Here is a 15,356-nt window from a genome sequence, read left to right as displayed (position 1 = left end):
CCCCCCTTCTTTCTGTCTCTCTCTCCGGGCCGTGATGCGCGGATGGTCAGGCTGCGGGGGATACCGTTATGCCCAAACTGGGCTGTGGACCACACGAGGTGACGACACGGCCGATCCCTTCGCTGGGAAACTTGTACGCCGAATCCTTCCTGGACGACAAAGGAAATCTTGTGTAAAGTACAGGAAACGAAGTAAAAAAAATTGGGGCTGCATTTGGCATATCGCTTTGCATGGTTATAACCGTGAACTGTGTGACAAAATGTAGACCATTCGATTTTAGAAATCAAACGGGAACTTCCGCGACAGGCCTTTTTTATGTTGGCTTCTGTCCGATGCCCCAAGTCCTTCCACGATCCCTGATCCCGGTCCGTCGCGCTCATCCTGTGGCCGGGGGGGGGGCCTCCTCCCTGATTGCGCCATCCTCCGCCGACACCTCCGACTGTGTGTAAAATGATGTGACATCGGCAACTGAAATCCGACGCGCCTTTGCCGTTTGTACCCGACGGCAAACGTCACTCTCCCGTCCCGTCTCACTCCCACCTCATCCCACCACTAACACGGCCCCTCCCGCCCCGCCCCGCCCGCGAGTGCGACGAAGACAACTGCAGCGCGAGACAGGCCAGCGTGTTCACGCCACAATAGGCGCCATCAGCGAGATGGAATCTGCCCCGCCACCTGCAGCGCCCCGGCCCAGCCCCGGCCCAGCCCCGGCCGCCGCGGCCACACACGGCACACCGATACCCCGCGATAAGTAATGCTCGCCCATCAAATATTCCATAAAGGTTACGGCGAGCGGCGCCAACCCGGGGTGGAAACCCTCGTGGAAATCACGCCGCCGCGATAGAGCGCCTCGCCAGCCGGTTGCGCACCGTGGATGCAGCGGGCGGGTACGCCAGGAACGCTACAGCGTTGCCAGGAGCGGGCGTCACCAGATGTATTATGATGGAAGGACTAAGAATTGAAATCATAACAAAAAACGAAAAACATCTTGAAAACAAAGAGACAAACCGACTACTGGAAATGGTAGGTCATTTCATACATTTCAAGGATAGAAGATAACTCACTCTTCCTCACTCCCCCACCCTCCCTAACTCACTCTTTCCTGAAACCCTATGCTGTCAAGGAAGAGAGCGAGGGGGCAATAACTCCCTTTTGAAGTGTACACATGATTCCCGAAATTCTTGATTCCCGGTGATTCCCGTCCACTTATAATTATTACATAGATTTTTCGGGGGGTTTAAGTGGTATAAAACGCTTATTTCGACTGATTTGTACTTATTTCTGTAGTTTCCCGCTCATTCTAAGCGATTTCTATTGATTTTGATCAATATGTTTATCCTGATGATTCCCACACAGATGTACACATGATTCCCGGAGTTATTGCCCCCTCGGAAGAGAGTTAAGATTTGGTCTGACATTACAACGCAACCCCTGGCATAACAGAAGAAAATTCTGAGGGCCGGTCTGGGAGTTATCCACCTCATCCTTGAAATTCATGAAATGATGACCTCGGAGTTTAAAAGAAACTTTTTACCCGTGGGGTGAGCGTTGCATTCTACCCTTCTGGGGTGGAGTTTAAAGTCTAAAACGCTTAGCAGTTATTCACCACGTAGTTTTGATCGCATTGCTTGCACCTCATCTGCCCACCCACATTTAAGTGCTACCGGTGTGAACCGAAGGGAAGGTCTCGGCTTCCTTTGTGTCAGAGTCCGTCACCGTGTGCGGCGGCGCAGCAACGCACAGTAATGAGTTTATTATCTCAGTGGCCAAGGGCGAGGAACAAATCGACTAATCGTCTAATCAACGGAAGGAAAATGCGGAAAGGACGGGAATGAGCGCGGAAATCAGTGCTGCAGTCAACCTCGCCATCGCATCACCCGCCGGGAGGGTTTGCTCCGGTTTGTTTCGATCGATTGGGAAATCACTCGCATAATAAAGTCTAGCAGAGCAAGTACTAATGACGAACTAGGAACATCGCAGAAATAACGTAATAAAAGTATACACTCTGTAAAATGTTTACAAAGCAATGCCTTTGTGATCGTTTGTGACCTACGAGGGGAGAGGGAAGGGGGGACTGAAAACAAAACTGTCACATCGTAGCCTACCGAAACAATGTTTTATAATTGCACAGCAGTGCTTCGCAAGTACAATTGCCAAAGCGAAGATTTCCGATAACAAAAGTCACATAACACCATGCGTAGTTATATGCCTTTTCCTAGTGTATGACTTAGGTGGATCAACACACTAACATTCCTCTCGAGAGATTTTCCACCCTCGGCTTCGATGCAGCTATATACACTTCTACCCATAACGAGAAAAATCGGACAAACGACACCCACTCAAACGGCACCGTAGCCCTTGCCAAGCGCTTCCGGCGGGTGCGGTGCCGGGGAGCAATACGGACCCCTTTCCCGCGCCCCGAGCGTCAGCCATCGGACTGAAGGAAATCATTAGGAGTGTGGCTAACTGGGTTTGGCGGGGGCCGTCGCGCTCTGGCGGGGGCGGGGCACAAGTCGGAGAGGCACCACGCGAAGCGGCAGCCGGCAGCACCATCTCACTCGAGCTGAGGAAGGAAACAGGATGGAGAACGCAGAAAATATATATTTCACCGGGTTTTAATCAACTAAAGACCCAGTTCGAGTGCCCGCGCAAAGACATAGATATGAAGCACGACAGAGCAAAATTACATCGGTCTAGAAGTAGGGAGAGGCCCGGCCGGGTGAGAAGGTAGAAGAAACTGGAAAGAGGAGTTCCTAGACATGAGCTTTACCATTTCAATTAGATAAGGCATCATTGCATCGTGTAAGCAGATAAGGAATGAGGGGGTAACGGGGTGTCACTGAGGCAAGTATCACGGTAAAAACAATGTCTGATTTTTTGAGGAAACAGGAAAACTTTGAGGAACCTCGACATTTGAGGAAAAAACTCATAAAAAATGTAGGAATTTTCCTCATTCTTTCAGAAGATGTGCACGTTTATATTGGAGTTCTGGTTTATATTTTGTAGTTGGCCTGCCCTCGGGGTGCATCTTGCCCCGGCAACTGCAAACCGAGAAAAGGTGTTTGAAATATAAATAGTAATGCACGACATAACGAGCAGCAATTACTCGTGCAATTAGTTAAGAGTAATGAATATGCTGATTCGCCTCGTCATTATTATATTGCAGAATCCCCTCTCCCCATCCCGCTTACCTCTACCCCCTTCCCCCACCCCTTTCCCTCGCCCGCCCTTCCCCCTCTCAGCAGTAAAGTGCCCCGTCTTATTTACTGCAGATTGACGGAAGAGGGTTGTGAGTCAGCAGCCGATATAAATCACGGGATGGGCACGCGCGCGCTGGGTACTGAGACGACGCCTCCTCAGGTGACAAGTTGCGTCAACACGACATAGATATAAAAGCCTTTTCCAGGACGATGAGTCTTTTTACTACGTCTGCCTGCTACGTGAAACAAGTTTCATTCAGGCACATTTTACAATGGTTGTTTATTATTGTCTTTTTTTAAAAAAAGATGATAAACCATGGCAAGTACAAATGCGCTAACCGCGCCTGTCGGCTAGTTCACACGTGCTAACTGGTGCACCGCGAAACACGATCAAACGGCGCACGCGGCATGCTTGAGCGGCACTCAGCATGCAGAGCGGTAAGTGGTGGTGGTCATGCAGCCGGGGAGAGGGAGGGAGAGGGAGAAGGGGGAGAGGAGTACTGACGACTGTCAATTGTACCGCGACTGATGATGCATGAATAATCAATGGCACATCCTCATTGTCGGCCGGCCGCGCCGCGGGGGCGGGAAGAGTAGTGGGGGGATGCTGCCGGCCGGGCCGGGGTAGGCAGCACCGCGAAAGGCTCCCGCGATCCCATGAAGTCAGTCAGAATAACAAAGAACCCCGCGGCGGCGGTGCAGTAAGTGGCGCCACCAGCACTCGTTGCAAGGCCGAGAGGCCAAGGGTCCACATGGAAATCAGTCCGCGACGACACCTCACCGGTTTACTGCGTCGGCGCCTTGTTAGGTCGTCGGAGGGAAGAGCAAACGCGATCAGGTGGCGAGCGGCGAGAGAAAACACAAATCATACCGACATCTTCACCCACGGCTGTACATGGCTCGACACTTACCAGTGCTGAGCCGTCAGCAGCAAAGAGTTGAAAGTACTAACGGTGAGGTGATCTACATAGTTATTGTCACGCGTAAAAATTCGGTATTATTAAAGGAATGTAATTACAGTGAAATATAGTTTAAGGGCACCAGGGCAGAGGAGGGGGCCAGTGTAACATTGTGCTACTTAACACCAGAGCAGCTTAGCGGCTGAAGAATGTGTCGCATGGCTTACCTGGTTCTACAGCTATCACGGGGTGGCTCGGATAGCGCCGGCGGTGCTTGCTGCAACAAAACAAAACGACACGGGAAACATGAAAGAGGGGTTGATACATAAAATTAATAAAAACAGTAAAAATAGAAATATTTTTCTGAAGTACATGTGTTTACGTAAAGGTGTGTATAGCAGCTTACTTTTCGCGGCAGCACAGACTTTTCTTCAGTTAGTGCGTACGGTGCTCACGCAACGAGAGGGAAATGAGAGAGAAGTCTGAGATTGGAAAGGGGGGGGGGTAACGGAGGTGCGCTTCTATGTGCGGACGCGTGTCCAGTGTCCCACGCCATAAGAGGCGAGACGCTCATCCCATCCTTGCCGATAAAGACACTGATTGCAGTCAGGAGAACAAACAGAGTGGGCGATCAATTCTTTCTCTCGCGCCTCTCAAGGCCCCCCTCCCTGCCCTTTCCCCTCCATCCCACACTGCCAATAAGGGCATGGGGGACACAGCAGACGGGAATCGAAGCAGACGACGGTATCGACACACCGTACTGAGCATAGCCGGCCACGGCCAGCCAAGTTACAATCGACAGTATTTTAGAAGTTGGACACCAAAAGGGTACGTGTTAAAATTTCAATGGAAACGAGTAGGAGAGCAAGCTAGCCTCCAGTCTTTCTGTCGCCCGAGTCCGAGGACACATTGTTTTAATTCTCTCGCCGTGGGTGACGAACGAGTGGCGCTCCGTAATCCCGGCCGCCATTCGGGCTTAGCTCGGCCTACTCCAGCACATGATGCTAACCCCCACCCCCACCCCCAAATCCGTCACCGCCCGCGCCCCAAACCTGCCTTGGCTTTTTATTATTTATCCTCTTCTTACAATGCGCGAGCCATTTCTCCTCCCACCCTCCTTCCATCTAGTCGAGCCGCTTCATAAACGCTCCATTAAACTCAAAAGAGCTAAGGGTTCAACAGTCGGCGGACCTTTCTTACTTATAGGAGTCGAAAAGATGACGAACGGCGGTGGTCTTTCTTAAAAAAGACCTGCCGTCACAACACGCAGAAGCGGGACACTTTATATGCCTCAGCCCCGTCTCATTCTCAAACAAAAGGCGAAGGGGAGAGGCAGTGGTATAATGAACACGTAATTTTCACACTCCATCCATTAATTAATATAATCATAGAGATTTCATGTGAAGTCACTGCGAGTCGCTGGCAAGTCATAAAGTCGAGAAAGGGCGAGGATAGTGGCGAGTAGACGATGGGGAGGCGTTGCAAACAGGGTGGCATGGGGGTCGAGAAGCGTCGGGGCCGAGGGAAAGAGGGTGTAAGAGAAAGCGAGACGAATAGAAGAAGAAAGATGGGGAGAGGAAGAGACGAAGCGTTTATAAATTAAGAAAGACGACAACTGCCCCGCCCTTTCCGAGAGTATTTGCACTACGACCGTCGGCACCTTAATCCAACGCGCATCCCTGTCGGGGGATGCTTTTGCGCAGACACCTGACAAGCGGAAGGGAACCTGTTCCACGGGACGCCTGATCACTAAAGGGTCCGAAGTATGGGTTGCACTCGGACCAGGACAGGGTTGGGAGGGGGGGGGGGCAAGGTCCATTTGGGTAGCAGCACCAATATTCATATGGAAGCAATATCCGAACAGGAAACGAAATCCGCGACCAGCGTGTTCTGGGAAATGTGGCGGAGATTAGTTGTGGAAACAAATCGCGGTATGCAAATTTAGGGCGGCGGTGCAAAAAGGACTGGCAGTGGCAGTGGGTAGTCAGTCCACGACAGAGGGAGAGAAGAAGAGGCGAGCCACGCCCACGCAGGGCTGCGGCCTTGGTACTCAGTCGCTCCGCACCCCGCCTCCCCGCCCTTGCTGTCTTCGAAAACAGATGAAAGTTGCTCTCCAGGAAACACGAAAATTTGGCGCAGGACAGCCAGACGACGGAGGCCGAGACGGAGGCCGTGCACGGCCTTGGCAGCGAGCGGGACGGTTCGGGGCCGGAGGAGGGAGTGGGGAGGGGGGAGGGGAGTGACAGAGAGCAATCCCAAGGAAGCAGAAAAGGGCAGGGCAGAGCTGTGCGAAAAAGGAGGGAGGGGGTGAAGGAGATGTGAGAGAAGTGGGGAGGGGGCAGCAGCCGATCCTCTCCATGTTGTATGAATAGAAAAATAAGCGTAGGGTCGGGAAAAACGTATTTCAGGCGTGACCTGCCGATACTCTACGCGACTAGAATAGACTGGCCTAGCCGTCCTCCACAATCGAGTTCCGTACGCATCGATTTCTGGGTTTAAAAGAAAATAATACAGTCGCCCCGGTTCCTCAGAGGCACAACCAAAACCAGGCAGGTAAAATAATGGTACATTACCCAGCGAGGAAAAAAGCATATCATAGGCACGAGTTGTCATGCCTGATCGCGCGCATCCACCCCGGAGAGTGGGCCCTTTGACGGGGCGGCCACCGCCATTGTGACGGGCGCCGCCGCGGTGAGCTCGGCGGCGGCGCATCCATCAATAACATGGCTTTTTATTTTGTCACCCCCGCCACCTTTTCAATTCGGCACGCCGCCCGTGCGAAGGGAGACGACCGACGGCGCGGCGCGGGTCCCTTCAACACCATTGAGCCCTCCCCTCCGCGCCCCACCGCCCCCCGCGCCTCGCATGACGCAACACCGCACACCCCGAAGCGACACGTCCTCCTCCTCCTCCTTCGCTTCCACAGAACATAACCCCTGGAAACGTATTACAAGCGGGCCGTCTAAGCGATGGCCAATGGTGGCGATAAAGTGAGAAGAAATTAGTAGCCGTGTGGTTGTGTAGTCTGTTCACATGCCGAAAGGAAAGGGGGGGGGGCGGAGGGTGAGCGCGCCTATTCTTTAGGCAGCCTGATCGCTTTACGGCCACATCGCCGACACCCAGAAGAGCGGAGCTCATGGACTTCCTCTAATGCAGTTCCAGTTTCGTAATAATGTAAGAGGCCCGCTCCTAACTAGATGAGACATTGTCGTCGGGCGCGGAGGCGCGAGCGTGACCCCCGAGCGGGTGATCGGCGCCCGCAGCCCACCCGAGCCCCCCGCGGCCTGCTGCTCGTCCATCGTCATCAGCGTGAGGAGTTGGCGGGCGCCACGCCCGGGGTCCGGGATGATTCACGCGACGATTGCAACAGTGCGGGGCAGGAGGGGAGGGCGCACGATGACCCGGGGCCAGCGCGCCGGCACCCGGCACGGCGTCGCGCGGCTGGCGAAGCAGGACCGGATCCATAGGCAAAGGCCCCCGACGCCCAGCTCCTCACCGCAGCGCAGCAGGTGAAAGACCTCGCCGGCCAAACGAGTGATGGATGAATGGGAGTCAGATCAGACCTGACATCAACGGGCCGGGCGGGCCGGGTGGGCCGGGCAGGTCACACGCGGATCGCATCCGCAGCCGGAGACACAAACACGCTCGCTGCAGCCGAGCCGCCGAGCCGAGCCGATAGCGATAGGACGGGTAGGCGGGATGAGATCTGCCACGCGGTGAGACAGCCGAACTGGCTGCATATTTCTCATGACAGGGCGGGCGAGCGGGCTGAAGAACTCACTATACACGTTTTAGAACAAATTTACATATTCGTGATGGGAAACGTTAGTCTGGGCTAAATGTTTTTTTAGCAGTAAGGAATGTTTTGTTCAAGTACTGCAAACTGCACCTAAAAATAAACACTACAAATGTAAAGGACAATTTTTGTTACGGGCACCAGACTTTGGTGCGCAATACCGAGTTCTGATACAGTGTTGTAACTTCCTATACTAGATGTGAGTTGCTGGTTAGAATATTGTATGTGGGCTAGTTATACACATAGAAGTTGGTTGGGAGTTATTACAAAAATTGTCCTTGAACATTTAGAGTGTAAGCTGTTCAAGCAGTGCAAGGAAGTCTACCTTCTACCTGGAAATAGGTGTTCATTTTATTGTACGTCACATAAATTAATTGTGAACTACTGAAGGTACACCCTAGAATTTCTCTTTACACTAAAATGTTATTGACTTGCAAACAGTACTACCAGCAACAACTACTACTACAGTACTGAAAAAAGTGGTTAGAACATTTCTTCAAAAGCTCTTTCAAATAATTGATTACAATGGCAAAATTGTAATCGTAAACTGTAGATAACATGTGCATACCAACGTTGCTTGTAGAATAAAGCAAATGGATAATCTTTAAAGCAGAGGTAAAGGTAATAGTTTTAAACCAGCCATGTGCAACTTTTTTAAAAGAATCACACTGGTTCAAAATGCACTGCACGACCGGAGGGACACTTACCTGTCAAAATCTGTTCTGCATTGCACTCAAAACAATCGAAAGCTCCATCGATAACTTTACACATGACCCTCTTAACCTCTGTGACATGCTGCCTCTAGGCAACAGAAACTGGAACTTGAGCTGAGTGAGACCCGGAACAACGTGTCCATTGCTATATTACACAAGTTAATCTATCGTAAATGATAGACATTGAATCGTTTCTACTTGGGACAAGCCCAAAACCGAAAATGATCAAAAATTTCCAACTTTGACGTAGATTGACGGACGAGTCACGGGTGGTGGATGCTGGAGGAGGGGCGGGGGCGAAGTGGCGGGGTGACTGCTGAGGCTGAGTAATTCCAGCCAGGGTTGCCACATCTTTGGTCAAAAATATTACATTTTCAACCGCCACATCATTGATATTATTCCGAGGAAAACGCATGAAACTGTGCCACGACCGAAAATCAAATATTTTTTTACAGTTTGGCTCCATCTAGTGGGCACCCTTTACAGACACAGCAACTAAAACTAAGGTTTAAAACAGTTGCACGGGATTGGTTATGGTGCTGTGCTCTCCGTGCCGTCATTTTGACTTGTTCGGAAAGTTTACTCAGACCCAACAAGGGAATAATGGATTTCAAGCATCACGTCCAGTCCCGGTTTTCCAACAGTTGTTCCTTCTTGTTCAAAAGAAAAATATGAACTTCGGGGTGATTCCTCCCCGTCCGCGGACGGTAAATTATGGTTGTCAGTGTTTTGGACACCTTGTAAAGTAGATTTCCTGTGTGGGAAGATTTCGCCGCGACGGGCCGTCGCCCGTCCTTCGAGCCCATTCCTTCTCACGCAGCCCCCGGCGGCTGCTTGATAAATTAATCAACCTTATAGAGGAGACGACGCGACTCCGCTGTACGGCGTTCGACAGCGCGCTCCGTTTTCCTCGGCACACGGCCTCCGGCACGGGCAAACCGTTCGCTCTCACTCACTATAGTAGAACAATGTAGGCGCGCGACAGAAACAAAATCCGTCTTCGCTAGCCTCTCCTCGCCTCCCGACGCGGCGGCGGCGGCGTCCTCCACCGTCCTTCCACCCACTGCTGGCCGATACCACAGCTAGCTCAGCCTGGCGTTCTCGCCCAGTCTGGTCCAGCCCACGCCCTTTTCTTAAGCGCCCTCAAAGGAAAAGAGGAGGCCTTCGGGAAATGAGCAAGGTCAGGGCGGAGGCCGGGCCAGGGGCGTGCCGGAGGGAGTGGAAGTCAGTCGAGGGTCCGGTCGCTGGGGTACAGTTTGGCCTCGTGACGCAGCCGATGAGGACAGCCCGGCGGAGGCCTGCGCTTCGCCTCGACGACTACCCTCTTTTCCTTCATATCGCCGCCATGCCGCCCCTCACCTCACTACACTTGACGAAACCTGGCCGCCGATGGAGGTTGTGCTTACGACAGGGCGTTTAAAAAGTGTCTTAGATCCGTTGTATGAATCCAACGCTGACCTGCCGTCTGATTCCGAAGAGCGCTCTCCTACACCTCCCGTATAGCTCCGTCCTTGTCGCACTCATAGGGCAGCCCCCTTTGAGCGCTCTTCGGAATCAATCTGCAGTACAGAGATAGCACTGCTTCTTTGTTATTGTGGCATTGTGTCGACAGGCGAGGGGTGCGCGGAGGTCAGATGGAGCGGACCGAGTTTCGAGTTGCAGTGCACACGGCGGGGATGCGCTGCGCGAGGCGGAAGGAACAATGCGACGGCGCGGAGGTCAGACTCCCACCGGGACCAGCCCCCGCGGCCCCCGCGGCCCCCGCGGCCGCCACGCCCCGGAGGGCACGCTATTGTCCGGCCCGCACCGACACCCGATAGCAGTCCATCTAGTTGACTCACTCCTCTCCCGGCGGGGCGGGCCCCCCTTCCGCCTGGACACACTATCCACCGCAGAGGCGCAACCCCATCGCCGCGCAGGGGACGGCGCGAGGCGGGCGCGGCAAGAAGCGCAAGCTGCGGCAGCGCGGCGGCGCGGGGAAATGAGACGGAGATGGCGGCGTTTTGAAGCTAACGCGGGAGCGGCGCGCTCCATACCCAAGGGCGTTATGTGGACCGGCGGCAAAAACATACGGGGACGCGGCGGCAAGAAGCTCCCCGTCAGTATGCCCACTTCCGTGGCGAGCCCGTCGCGTCCATCCGGCAGCGGGGAGATGAGGGAGGGAGGGAGGCGGGCAATTAAGTGAATCGTCTTTTTCGGAAGGCAAGAAGCGCCGCGCCGCGGTACGTTGAGGAGTGTGACTGCCGTGAATCGGGCGGCACTTGGAGGACACTCTGGGGCCGCATATAGGGTGTGGTGTAACGGCAAAGCTTGGGCTTTATTGGGTCTATTTCGCATGAGCCTCCGGTGGCAGACGAGACGTAAATAGGGCGACGGCCCGAAGAGACGACGACTTTTCCCCAACAGTTCGCCTGATGGGTTTTCTTCGGAGACTCGGCGCTCGCCTTGCGCCCGCGCCCGCCCGTCAAGGAAATGCGTGATTCGGTTTTGCATCTCAGTTTGTCATCTCCTGTTGGGGATTAGATGATGATTATCTCTGGAGCTGGCATGCGGGGCGCAGAGAGGCCGCGACGGACGGCGACCCCGTCAACGCGAATTATGACCAGAGCTATCAACATCAAACTATTTCCATCAAAATTGTGACAGAGAAAATAATTAATGGGCGAGGGGGGACTTGAGGACTGGAGCCACATTGCCCACCCTTGCGGTTTGAAGCAGAAGCACCCTTCAAGTACCCTCTGGCGGGTGGATTGGCCTGTGCCCGGGCGCTCTCCCACTCTGTCGACTGTTGGGCGCCCTTGCCGCGATTGGGCTTTGAGGTGAGAGCGGCACGGATACTACGCGATATCGCTTCCCAATCCATTAGACATCCGCCAGCGAACTATAGGATTAAGATTTCCAATAAACGACGTGTTCAGAAGCGAGGGGCGAGGGGAGTATAAGAGGCAGCATGGGCGCGAAGAAGAGAGCAGTCTATACCGAACCGTCACACCATGGAACAGGAACGCGCGATGATTGCGTCCAGTAGAGTGGTGAGACACTTTCTTTCTGTACAAACAAATTAATGGCGAAGCGTGTAGCATTTAGCTTTTTTAACGAAGTGTGGGATATCTCCGCTCGCGAGGCGGGTACTTTACCCGGTGACTACCGGCGCCCGGCGCGGCCCAGCCCTGGAGCAGCGCCGCGGGCCGGGGGCGCCACCGCCGGCCCCACCCGGGCCCCGGACCCGGGCCCGCGGCGGGGGAACGCTCGGTCAAAACGGCCCCCTAATCTGATGCCGAGTCTCACAAGGGCCCCGCCGCGCCCCGCCCCCGCCCCGCCTGTTCTCCGCCTCCGGGGGCGGCATTATTCCACCCCCATCGAGGGGGTTCCAGATGCCGCTGAGATAACACGCCAATAATGAGCGGACTGTCGGACACGTCGCTGCCAGACGTGCCGGCCGGGGCGCCGGGGCCCGGGGACGACAACAGCAGCTGTGCTGTGCGGGGGTCCATGCCGGCGGCGAGCTCTCAAACTGAGCTGTCACCCTGCTCGTGTTCCAGGCCCTCTGGCTGCTGGCGGCCGCAGTCGCCGCTGCCACCGCTGCCCCCCAGCAGCAGGTCACCCAGCCCGACGCCGCTCCGGCCCTCATCTCCTCGACGTACGCGCCGCCCATCCCCGTGCTGCGGCGCTCGGAGGTGCACGACCCGGCAGGGCAGTATGAGCTGTCGTACGAGACGGGCAACGGCATCACCGTGGAGGAGCAGGGCGCGCTCAAGAGGAACTTGGACGGCGAGTTCAAGGACGACGTGGTGCTGGTCAAAAGAGGCTCCTACTCCTACCGCGGCGCCGACGGCCGCATCTACCGCGTCACGTACATCGCCGACGAGACGGGCTTCCACGCCAGCGGCGATCACCTCCCCGTCGCACCGGAACCCACCAGCTCCGGTCCCATCCGGACGTTCTGAAGAGGCTCCCGTCCCCCCGGCACCCACCTGTGTCTTGCAGCCTCTGTGATACCCACATCAGAATATGAATAATCATTAAATATATACAACAAAACGAAGCCACATATAAATCAATTGAACCAGTCTCTCAATTGTGGAAAGAAGGGTAGTCTATTATTGCACTGAGACAGATTGGAACTAAAAGAATAACACCACGCCCGTTCAAGGTGCCCCTGTTGCCTACTTTAACACCTTCACACTGATGGGTGAACGGCGATGCCTTTGTTTAGCTTTCATTCTAACAGAACACCCAATCGTCATTTCAATGTGCCTGAGTTAAACATCTCCATTCGAATATTAATTGGGAGTTTTCCATTCTGAACTTCGACCAATACCTTTGGATCAAATTTAAAGCAAGTGTTATCCCTACACCAATTTCAAAAAAAACATTCATAAATGTTTTTCTGAAACATAAATAAAAATAAATGCTAACAAAGTATTAAACCGTTATTTCCCTTTGATCCCTTTTAGTGTCTGAAGGGCGTTACACCTGGCCCAAACAATATTGTGTTTTGTACCGCATTCAGGCTGGTGGAAGGTTTGCCTACTCGAACGGCGCCAGAAGGCGGCCACTGTGAGGAACGGTACATGCAAACCCGCCCGCACCCCTGCATTCGGTACAGTATAACCAAAGACAAATGTACGATATGCGTGACCCTGCATATTAGAACTAATAGAAAGTTAACTTAGGTGGGACAAAGGCACACCGACAGAGCACAGACCTCTGAACCTACCTGTAAACGATTGGTATTGAGGTGCACAACTGCAACGTTGCGTCAATAAGCCATTAAAATTTTTTAAAAAAGTGACCAAAATGCATATTTGTCACTACCATTGACTGGTGAAAAAAGGTAAAAAAGAAATCCGTAATAAATTGGTTGTAAAAATATTGACTCACATATTTTTAATCCTTTTTGTTGTTGTTGTCGTTGTTGTTGTTTTAGTTTTTTGTACATGGAGACCTCTCCTGTCTTGCCCTATGCTCGACATGCTTCATCTCGTCACTGTGAACCCGTGTATAATCACTGGAAAAAATTATGTTTTGTTGCCCTGTTAGTACGCTGCGCTGATGGTATAAACAAATGTTTATAAAGACGCATAAAAAAATTTAAGCAATGTTGTAGGGTTTATTGTTTTCGAATGGTAAATGAATCACAGAGGTTTGACACGATGAATCGGGCAGGATCTTAGACTTATTGGAGGACGGGGCGGTATCCGTTTTCGTCAGCTGTGAAGGTGAGCCTGTGGCGCATGCCGGCGGGGTCCACGTACTCGCTCTCGCCCTGTCTGACGAGAACCTGGCCTTCGGGGGAAGCCCTCAGAGTGCCCTGGTCGGAGTGGGAGATGCCGTTCTCGGTCAGGAAGCGGAGCTGGAAAGCTTGACCGTTGGCGTCGCGCTGCAGGTCGTGCTGCAGGATGCGGTAGAAGGGTGCCTGTGCGGAGGCGGCTGCCACGGCCGCCAGGACGGCGAGGATGATAACCTGCAAGAGAAGCGCAAAGTTGAATACAATGTTAATCCGAAAAACATCCACAAAATGGCTGTCGACAAGGAATCTATTTTAATGTAAATGATCGAGTCGGTAAGTCGTGGCACTCGCCTCGACTTGCACACATCGAAGATTGGCATTGACTAGTGTGCGTCTCAAAGGACTGCGGCAAGGCTAAACCAAGACAACCCCACACAGCCGCGTCGGTCGCGTCCGTGAAAAGTAATGCGAGACCGAGCGCAGTGGTGGTGGTGGTGGGTCCCAAAGTCGACAAAATACAACACAAAAAGCGTCTGCTCTTAACCCTCGATTCTGGGTCATCTTTTAACTTGAACGCACTGTCCTGCTCCTCGGCTTTGCGGGCAGCCAGCTCCGCCGGCCTCATCAAAAGGGGTGGTTAAGGCTGTCTGCGAATGTCAGTCATCCAGGCAACGCGGCAGCAGCCAGCCTTCGCCCTGCCTCCGCCCGCCGCCCCGGCCGGGGCGCCCTTGCAATCGAATTACCCTATCGACCTTGTGAAAATGCCCCCGGAGTCACTGCGTTCCGGAAACCTTCCCGCCATAGAAGGTGACGGCGACGAGGAAGGGAGAGGAGGCCCAGTGCCTTTGCAGATACTTACAGAGGTGCGCATGGTCACGTTTGTCGGCAGAGCAGCTGGCTGAACTGATGTCGGAAGGTTACAACCCCTCTTCTTTTATACGCGCGGCCGGTCTGATCAGAATGATAGAGCGCCCCGCGCCGCCCCCGGCTGCGACCGCACGGCCCCCAGGGCTGCCCCCGCGGCCCGCGGCCCCGCGGACCACGGCGCGATACCATGAATACGGACCCATGCGAGATCGGCGATAGATGTCGGGGCTACGAGGGGAAACACTTTTTGGGGGGAAAGAAGCGAGGTGAGGGTGGGTTCTGTTCATTTTCTGTTTTATTTTGCATGTGGGATGGTTTCCTTTTTGATGAAGACCCTCATTTTCCCGTGCCTCTTTGAAGAAAAACCAATGGTCGATGTGCTACATTTCGAGATGTATTGCTTTGCCCAGGCAACCAATGAGTCACCTCCTGCCGTGCAGAGATGGGCCAAAGCGGTGCCACGGTGTGCGCCCGGAGGGTCAGCAGCCCAACCGGCGTGGACGCGCGACTGGTCGCAGGCTGACCGGCGAAACCCGAGCCTAGCGATGCTGAGCAGTGCATACCCCAAACATGACTATTAGTCAGAGGCTAAACTGATAAAGATGATTACTCATCGTCGCGATTCTGTCCCCGGTTACACGAATATTG

The 15,356-nt window shown here is 53.7% G+C and overlaps 3 protein-coding genes across 8 annotated transcripts in view; 1 reads left to right on the top strand and 2 right to left on the bottom strand.

Annotated features, from left to right (window-relative positions):
- The window catches only part of LOC113212546 (collagen alpha-1(I) chain-like), a 117,244-nt gene extending 108,335 nt beyond the window's left edge, over positions 1–8,909 (bottom strand). For all 6 annotated transcript variants that reach the window (XM_052277354.1, XM_052277353.1, XM_052277356.1 and 3 more), the window contains exons 1-2: positions 8,603–8,909; positions 4,327–4,376 (exon numbers count right to left, since the gene is read on the bottom strand). The gene's annotated coding sequence lies outside the window, so the exon portion shown is untranslated. The remainder of the gene's footprint in view (positions 1–4,326; positions 4,377–8,602) is intronic.
- Positions 1–12,952, top strand: part of LOC113212691 (larval cuticle protein 1-like) — a 218,453-nt gene extending 205,501 nt beyond the window's left edge. The window contains exon 3 of the mRNA XM_052277361.1: positions 12,151–12,952. Within this exon, the coding sequence (XP_052133321.1) occupies positions 12,151–12,555 (405 nt within the window). The 3' untranslated portion in view covers positions 12,556–12,952. The remainder of the gene's footprint in view (positions 1–12,150) is intronic.
- Positions 12,953–13,701: 749 nt separating this feature from the next.
- Positions 13,702–14,796, bottom strand: LOC113212758 (flexible cuticle protein 12-like). The gene is made up of 2 exons (XM_026431578.2): positions 14,701–14,796; positions 13,702–14,075 (listed from the first exon to the last, which is right to left on the bottom strand). The coding sequence occupies exons 1-2, from the start codon at positions 14,710–14,712 to the stop codon at positions 13,788–13,790; spliced, it is 300 nt and encodes a 99-aa protein (XP_026287363.2). The 5' UTR covers positions 14,713–14,796; the 3' UTR covers positions 13,702–13,787.
- Between the last annotated feature and the right edge of the window lie 560 nt (positions 14,797–15,356).

This window comes from Frankliniella occidentalis, unplaced genomic scaffold (genome assembly GCF_000697945.3).
Source record: "Frankliniella occidentalis isolate FOCC.00 unplaced genomic scaffold, Focc_3.1 Scaffold10, whole genome shotgun sequence".
Lineage (NCBI taxonomy): Eukaryota > Metazoa > Arthropoda > Insecta > Thysanoptera > Thripidae > Frankliniella > Frankliniella occidentalis.
This window is presented reverse-complemented; position numbering and strand designations above follow the sequence as displayed.